This window comes from Chinchilla lanigera, unplaced genomic scaffold, assembly GCF_000276665.1.
Source record: "Chinchilla lanigera isolate Chin_1 unplaced genomic scaffold, ChiLan1.0 scaffold00046, whole genome shotgun sequence".
In the NCBI taxonomy this organism is placed as follows: Eukaryota; Metazoa; Chordata; class Mammalia; order Rodentia; family Chinchillidae; genus Chinchilla; species Chinchilla lanigera.
The window spans coordinates 3,035,750-3,045,163 of NW_004955447.1; the positions used below are offsets into that span (position 1 = coordinate 3,035,750).

The 9,414-nt window shown below is 34.0% G+C and overlaps 1 protein-coding gene across 1 annotated transcript in view; it reads left to right on the top strand.

Moving 5' to 3' along the window:
• Positions 1-2,873: 2,873 nt before the first annotated feature.
• Positions 2,874-9,414, top strand: part of LOC102027694 (sulfotransferase family cytosolic 1B member 1) — a 27,842-nt gene continuing 21,301 nt past the window's right edge. Inside the window, exons 1-3 of the mRNA XM_005392792.1 lie at positions 2,874-3,094; positions 3,333-3,461; positions 6,661-6,758. Coding sequence (XP_005392849.1) covers positions 2,947-3,094; positions 3,333-3,461; positions 6,661-6,758 — 375 coding nt within the window. The 5' untranslated portion in view covers positions 2,874-2,946. The remainder of the gene's footprint in view (positions 3,095-3,332; positions 3,462-6,660; positions 6,759-9,414) is intronic.

Consider the following 9,414-nt stretch of genomic DNA (forward strand, 5'->3'; position numbering starts at 1 on the left):
CTCAGAAGTTCAAGTCCAGTTTTTTTTAATTTTAAAGAGAAAAAAATTACCAAAACAACAATGAAGAGAAAAACAAAAACACAAAAACAATACATGACCTCAGAACAAAATGATAGGAATTAACAATGGTTGCTACACTACATACTGTTGTCTTCAACGAAGTTGTTCAGTCCACCAGATGTAAGAATGCAAGATTGATCAGACAATCAAAGACAGTAACAAGTGATAAAAAAAAATTGGAAATGTACAGAGCTACACCATGCAAGATTATAGGAATTCAGCAGTGGTTCTTATATTTCATATTGTCTTCAAATCAGTCATTCTGATTACCAGATACAAGCATGAAAAGTTGGTCAAGAAAAAAGAAAATTTTAAACATTGGCTATTCTTTTCAATAAACCACAGACATCAGCAATACACCTATCCCAGCTATCCTTGTATATACATATAAATTTTTGTTTATTTTTTTATTTTTGTTACTTTGGCTTTTTTCTTTTCTCTTTAAAATGAAAGGTTTAGTTTTTATGAGTTCAGGGAAATGGTTCAGAAGCAAGCCAGGATTGAGAGTCTTTACTTAAAAACTTAAACTACAGAAAAATGAGACTTCTTCAAATCCTCAGTTCTAAGTGGCCATCTTCCTTTCACCTGCAAGTACACATGTGAATGCGCATGTGCCCCTCATATACACATACATGCACTCCGCACTCCAGAGTATGCAATATGTTGTTTGTTACATTTATTTCAGAGCTGGTGTTTGATATGCATAGAGTTGACCAGATAGTTGTCCCAGATAGAACTGAACTTTGGGAGAGAAAAATGGAAGAAATAGTCTTTTTTATTAAAATAATTATTCAGTTTTACTGTTAGATGATTTAGTTTTTTCTAAGAGGGGACTTGTTTTCTATTTTCTCCTTATTCCATAATCTTCCTTAAAGCCAGACATATTTCCAGTTTTAGCCCATGGCTCAACTTGAATATGGAGTTTTTAATGTGTCATGTAGTCTTTAACTTAAAACCACAAAAGATAGCCTGCCATGTCCCTTTAGGATTTAAAAAGTTTTTATTAATTCATTTTGTTAGGGCTTTTTATGTTTACTTGTGAATCTATCCAAGGCCTAGGCTCCCTGTCTGGAGATGGGCCCTGGACTCATAGTAAGTGAACCTCTGTGAGTCACTGATCCCTTCTGAGGCCTGTAACGGTGAATGAAGCAGGGAAGCCTCAAAGGATTAGACAAGATCACAGCCAAGGACACCTGGATCCAACCTCAGTTAGATAAAGACTGTAGCCTCAAGCATCTCGCTCCTGAGTGGATTAACTTAATACCTTATTGAAGAAGTGCTTGAGTGGTTCCAACCTTACTCCCCTGCCTTCTTCTGATAACTAAATAAATATGGGCCACCCAGAGAAGGGCTTGGTCTTAGCCTTGAGATAATCTCCAATTCTGTGAGAGGGCTTTGAGTCTCCTGGAGTGCTGAAATCATTCCATTTGCCTCTTTTATTTAGCCTTCACCATGCATTCATTTAGAAGATTGCGGACCTAATCAACCCGCAATAACTAAGGTATGTTATTAACCCAATACCTCTCCCTATGAATTAGAGTGCACGATCAGCCTCTGTCATGAAGACACAAGGCTAAAGCAGCTCTAACACCTGGCACTTCTTGAACTGATGACATCTGCCCCCATGCATGACTGAGTATGTTCAGAAATGGCTGTCTTACTCTCCTTTGGCTACTTTCCTTCCTTCTCTCACAATATTATAGAATCTGACCTTTCTCAAGAGGAGTTACTCCGCCAAGGAGAAATTCCCTAACAAATTGTGAATACTCTTATTGGAATAAGATAAATGATAGACATTTTTAAATTCTGACTTGAGCCCACAGTGAATATGCAGTATGATCAATATATAGACTGAATTCCTGGATTGCCTGCCTTTCCTTTCTGCATGTCCTTCTGCTCACATTCTAAAGTAGTTTTCCTGTCCATTCCTTGTAGAATGAAAGTAAGATGCATCTGCTGACTGGGTGATGGTTAGGTAGAATACACATGAAGTACAATATATGCCATTTATTTTCTAGAATTAACTGAATTAAATTTGATAAATTATGTACATACAATATCACATGTTGAGCAATAAATTTAAGGTGGTTTGAGGTCATCTTCAAGTAATAAGGAAATACAGATGACTTGAGGATCTCGTTAATTTTTACTTCCTGATTCTAGCTTGGGACGTGAGATTCCACTTTCTAACAGGTTCTCAGATGAGGTTAACAGACTGACTGTGCTTTCGGAAGGACTGCAATTGCAACACCAAATTGTTAAAGATAAAACAGTATAAAAATAAATTATGGTGAATTTTTAAGAAATGGTGGCTAAAGTTACACAATATAAGAGAAACCATAAACCTATGAAAATGTACACAGTTGAACTATACCCTTGTAAAGACACACACTCAAAAATAGCAAACACATAAGAAAAATAATCACTCCAAGGAACATTACAATTAGATCGCTCAAAATCAGAAATAAAGGAAACAAATTTTAGAAGCTGACGAAGGATGGTTGCATTCCCTGCAGATCAAACACAAGGGCGGCAGGAAGGTTTTGTAAAGAATGAGGTGGGATTTAGTGATCAGAAATGGGCTTTCTTTGTGTAAAAAAAATATTTTTTAGCATATTTCTGTGAAACAGTTTAAATTCAGAGTAAGATGTGTAGTTCTATTTAGTTCCAAAGATTATGTTAAAGACCTTTGTTCTACCTATCACCAAGCAGTTGCAGCTTATAATATTTAGTCACAAGGTTGCTCTTCGTACTCAGATATCTCTTTCTGTGGTGTGCTAAAGGCCAAGCTTTATTGTGTGTTACAGTGCAAAGTCTCAACAGTAACATTTCTTACTCAAATTATCTGCACTAAGAAGCCTAAGTTTTGTACCATCTGTTTAAAAAATGACTTCTGTAACAGATGTCCTGCGAAAAAATCTGAAGGTGATCCATGGCTATCCTATGGTGTATGCTTTTGCTAACAACTGGGAGAAGGTAGAGCCATTCCAAAGCAGGCCAGATGACATTGTAATATCCACCTACCCTAAATCAGGTGAGTCTGGGTGGCTGATGAACACGGGTCTGTTCTCAACTTTTGTTTTCCGGAGATCTTAAGCAAAGTGATTTTAAGTAGTGCAGCCATATACTTCTGGTACATTAAAATGGGCAGTTGAGGTATAGAAACTGCTGAAATAAAAATCCAATAGGATATATTAAAATGGCCTGCTTCCAAAGGTACTTTTCTCACCAGAACTGGCTCTTAATTATAAAAATGTTACTTTTTTCCCCAGGCACCACTTGGGTTAGTGAAATTGCAGATATGCTTCTAAATGATGGAGATGTTGAAAAATGTAAGCGAGATGTTATTAGTGCTAAAGTTCCAATGCTAGAATTTTATTTTCCTGGAATGCCAGTATCAGGTAACTTTATATAATTTTATAAGCATAGTTTTGTAGCATTATTTACTTAGCATATGTATTATATTTTAGACTCTGAAAAGTACAGTACTACAGTAAATTGTGCTAATGTTAAGTGCTATTTTTAAACTAATATAATAAGTAAGAGTATAGAAAGAAGCTGTTTTTAGACCACTGCACATTCAGGTATGATACCAAATATGAAACAGTTTTGTTGTAGAAAACAGCTGAACATGTTGGTGATAACACATATAACTTTCCTTAAGCATTATTGACTCTAATTTTGTACAATTTGACTGAAATAAGAAAATACTAACTTGGGACAATGCTAATATTAAATAAATATGCATCTATTCTTCTACATTTCTTATTAATACAGTTACCTTTTTATGCCATAAATATTTTTGAGTTTCTCTAAGTAATTCACTGTGTAGTATAGAAGTAAGGTGGTAAACAAAGTAGCTATCCTACCATAGGGAAGCTACAATAATTCTTTGATATTTTAAGTGAATAACCTTAAAATACATCAATGTTTTTAGGCTTATGTGTATCCAAAGTGTAGAGCAATACAAAGAAGAACTGCAGGAGAATTTTTTTTTAAGATTGGATGTTGGAGGATGGGTACTTTGAATTAAGGTTCAAAACCATACGTCATACATTTTTGATTGCAAGGTGAAATATTAGATTTAAAGGCTTTGTTGCTGAAAATACCAATGAAAGAAGAGATTTTTTAAAAAAAGCAATGAAAGGAGAGACTTATACAGACCATTGCAAAAAGGGAAATGTAGGAGTAGGAGGCAAAGCAATTGGAGATTGGGCAAGAACAGATTATGTTAATCTTGAAATTCTTAAAGGATTTAAAAATTTATCATAAACACTGTTAGAAAGACATTGAAGAGTTTTAATCTAGGAGGAGTTGTGGAATTTGGTTATCGTTGTTTAAAACACAGAAGTGCCATTGGCTTCTGTGTGGGATCGACCTGCAAATGCCCGATAAGAGATATTTTGGATTTCTTGATGGACTGTACAAGAAATATGAAGGAAATGAAACAATCAAAGCTGTTTCTCAGAGTTTTATTTTGATCAAACAAAAGCACTATGAAGCCATTTACTTTCATGGCTTATACGGAATATATTTGGGCAGGGACATATTTGAGTATAAAGAAATAGCCTTGGAAATGTTTGAAATGTTTCTGAATCTTTTAAATAATAATTATTTTAAATTGTAACATTTGGACAATATGCAAAAGTATTCATTAGACAATTTTCAGCATAAATGGGCATTAGAATCAGGGTTATTGTCCAGGAATCCTGTAGAGCAATAAGAACAGGAATGAAGTGTAAACATGGCCAATACATTGAGATTGGGTAGAGGAAAAGAACAAACAAATGAAACTTTAGAAAGACATACTCATTGAGCTCAGAGAGAAGGGAAGAATGTCTGTCCAATTGCGTATAAAAGGTAGAAGGATAGTCATATCCCTGTTTGTTTTTTTTGTTTTTGTTTTTTGTACCAAGAATCAAATTCAGGACCTTGCTCTTGCCTGGCAGGTACTGTTCTGCTGAGCTATATCCCAGCCCCTACATCCCTATCTGGACATCAGTTTAAGATGTGAAACTTAAATCCTCTCCCCTGGTGGAGATGGCACCATGGGGGACAGACTGTAACCTCCTAGGCTGACAGGGCCTCCTCGGAGGATATGTGTGGTTCATATATTTGTATGAAGTCAGAGGGCAAATATTAAACATTAAAATGGAAATATTATGCTGGGGTGAAACAACCAAAAAGAGTTCAAGAATGAGGTAAGTCTTAAAAACCATAGGAAATTATGAAAGGAAAAGTGATTGAACCAAAATAATGAGGAACCAAAAGTCAACTATTAAGGGTGGGAGGCAGAATTAGGGTGAGAGAAAGTGTGGATAGGAAGGGAGCTGCTAGGGTTCCGCCAGTAGATGTGGTCAGCTTTGATGTTCTCGAGAGCTGAATGTGGATACTTACAGTGTATTCAGATATTCCCATCAATTACATTTAGGAACAGAAAGTGTTCATTTTAGTATCTCATATGCCAGGATAGAAGAGACTTAAGTACTTTTAGGGAAGAAAAGGGATAAATTAGGAACAATAGGTGTCTGAAAGGCTTCATGAAAGTAACAGTCATAAGGTATTTTCATAAGGGGACATAAAGGAATACTGAGTTGTGGAGGTTTGCAATTTCTTTGCTTTGTAAAATAGGTGTAACTATCAAATAAGTAGCACAATAAAATCACTGGTGAAATTATAGAGGTCTATAATAAATGCTGATAAAATTAAGGACACACAATGAAATTCATAATTCATATAGCCCTTTCCTATATTATAAATTCAACCCAAATACTGCACAAGAGATATTACACTAGAAAGCATCTGTCATTTCTATGAAACTGAACTGCAACTGGGCATCTGACAATCTTATTTCTATTGATATAAAACAGCCATCTTAATACTGTGTGCTAGTTACAATTCTGGACATTCACTGGTGAACAAAACAAGTTGCACCTCTGTTCTGGTGGAAACCTCTTTCTATTGTGTATATTTGGGGGTGCCATGTAGGGGTCATGGGAATAGAGAATAAACAAATAAGCAGCTAAACTACTAAACACTAATTTGTATTATAACATTAGAAGAGAAGTTTATAATAGAATTCCTAGCATTTATAACAATGAGTTGCTTGTTTAGACTGGGTAAATCAGATACAATTTTCTGCAGGTAGACCTCCCTCTGCAGAAAGTGGCAAGTTTATGTAGGATTAACAGGTAATTCAGTAGTTAGATTGAATGTAAGTTATGTTGTGAAAAATAAATATCAGATCATGCATAGGTCTTTAAGATATATTTGATCAGAGACCTGTAGGAGTCCAAATTAGTAAACAGACATTATTAGCCTTCATCTGGGAGAGTGGAAAAGGACAAAGGTTATGAGATATTTTAAAAATAGCTATAATGAGTCAAGTATGGTCAGGAATTGAATCAAGTAAGGTTAACCTTAAAATGTATGCCATTACCTGTTACACAATATTGCCTCCTGGAATCCAGAGAAATGGCGGTTTGTTGCAAAATTTAGCTTCATTATGTACATACTGCTCAAATGTATTTTGGAAAATTGGTTGGGAATACGAGGAAATGCTGGCTCTAATATTTTTATATACCAAATTAAATTTCTCAGCTGTAGAACAGTTAGAGATGAACCCTTCACCTCGGCTTGTGAAGACACATCTGCCAATTGATCTTCTTCCTATGTCTTTCTGGGAGAAGAAGTGCAAGGTACAATCTAGACAGCAAGTTAAATGTCTATGTGGCTCTGTTCTTTCCCCACTCAAACAGAAATGAATGGTTAAATGTTTCACTGATCCGTGAACATGAGAACTAGCTTCAATTACCACAAAGAAACGCTTCAACTAAAAGAAAAATTTCGACCTAAACTTTCAAACTTAAGTTTTCCAATCTTGAAAATCAATCAAATCCTCATATCAGCACAATACTTGGCAATCTCATTTCTCCACTGTGTTGATATTGTGGCATCTATAAAAACTCAACATAAGGATGTTAGATCCTTTTTGTGTGATTAGCAAAATTCTTAAATGAAACATTGGCATTTGCATGTTTTCTTTTGGACAGAATTTGAGCTTCAACATTATTTTTTTCCAATAACTATACTGATATTCAAATTATTTCATTTTACCTGGCAATTGCTGATTTCTTTATTTTATTTTATAATCTTTTTGCTGATTTATGATATGGGAGGAATTTTCCCAGCTGGTTATGAATGAAAAGTTTATTTTATGCTTTTCTTATTTTTTATTTTTTCTATTGTTATTCTTGTAATGAAATAGCATTTCTTAGGATATTCCTTATTTTTTCTTGATTGAGGTTATTTGCATCTTTTGTAATTTTTTTATTAATCTTTCTAGTATTTTAACATTTTAGGGGATGAATTTTTTTTTCTTTGTAGGTTGTAATATTCTATAAATTGTGATTAGACTCTTTTGCTGGATTTAATTGATTCTGTATTCTTGCTTAATTTGTCTAGTAGTTCTATCAATCGCTGATGGTAGATTCTAAACATCCTCAACTATAATTGTTAATAATTACATTTTGTAACCTCTATCTGCCATTTTATTTTTGTTTGGTGTTTCTTTCCTTTGTTTTTCAATCCTTTTTTCTTTCTTTTTTCCATTCCTTTTGTGTACCTACCTTTTTTAGTTTCCTTTTGATTTAGTTATATATTTTTCTGGACTTTTGTGTAGTTTTCTTAGTACCTTTTCCAGGAATTACAGTTATCATATATAACTTATAACAGATTATTGATGCCAACATTTTACTTCAAATAAAGTATAGATATCTTCTGTTTAGATCTCTTACTTGTCCCATATTTTAATTATCATAAACCTAAATGATTCCTATATGTAAATAAACCATCTTATCAGATAGTGCTGTAACTTTTATTTCAACTGAAAAATAAGAGTAAAGAAACTCATTAGTCTAATTTATTAGATTTTCATCTATTTTTACCCACTGTCTTGTTCTTTTTCCTTTCTGAAATTTTCATCTGTGTGTTGTTATTTTGTTTTTCTTCAGACATTTCTATTAGCCATTTATTAAGGTAAGTTTGACACTAGTAAATTTTGCTAATCTTCCTTTGTATTGCACTGGAATGTATTTCCTTTCTTGTAGGAGAGGTAGATATAGGATTTGAATTTGATGATATTTTGCTTTCTACTCTTCTTCTTCATATATGACTCTAAGTGAGAAATTCATTGTCTTTCAAATTGATGATCTTAAATATCTAACCTGTGGTAGCTCTTTGGTTGATTTTTTTTTTTATTTATCTTGATTTTGAGAAGTTGATTTACAGTATCGATGTGACTTTGATTTTTTTCTGTTTTGGAATTCTGTTCTTGGATATATAGATTTCTAATTTTTTTTGACATATATTGAAAGTTCTTAGACATCAATTCTACAAATGCTTTTTTCTCCTATTATGCTGGAACCCTAAATGAAAGCTCGTAACAGTATGCAACCACAGGCAGTGTGGAGGATGAATAGATTGATTAGAGATAAAATTTACTTCAATCTGTAGAGAGGAACAAAGGGATATTTCTCCACTGAGAGCACCCAGCCACTGAGGAGATGGTGGGAGAAGAAAATGCAACCAAGTCAAGAACTTTCTGGCTTTTATTTAGAATGTCAGTGTGCAGGGAAAATGCAGGAGGAAAAGCAACTTGGGCCAAGAGCTGTCTCAAGCTAGGCAGTGTTTCTTGAGCAAAAGGAAAGGGCATGTCCAGACATACATGCTTTACTAATCTAAACTTGTTTTTAAAGTACTTTATTTTCACACAGCCTCTGTGGTTTTGCCTTATAGTTCAATTATTTTTTTTCCCTAGCCTGCATGTCTTTTGCCTTGCATTTTAATTATTTGTGTGATTTTTGTCCCATATTTTTTTCAGAAGAAATAAAAAATACAAAACAATAATATGAAAACAAAACAACACCATTAAACATGGTACAGAATTTCAAAACAAGATGATAGGAAATTAACAATGGTTGTTATATTACATATTGTTGTCTTTAAAGTAGCTGCACGAATTATCAGATATAGGTATGCAAGACCAATGAAACAGCTGAGCATTAGCTGATTCATTCAATAAACCGATAGGAATTAGTAGTAGAATTATCTTAGCTATTACATATATTATATATATATAATAATATCTTAGCTATTATATATATATATATATTTCCCATCCTTCTTTTTGCCTTCCCCCATCTCAGTTGTTCTCTCCTTTTAAAAAAAGATAAATATAACAATGAAGCCCAGTTTTAAAACAAGTTAGGGACTGGGGATTTAGCTCAGCGGCAAAGCGCCTGCCTGGCAAGCGCAAGGTCGTGAGTTCGGTTCCTGGTACCAGAGGAAAACCAA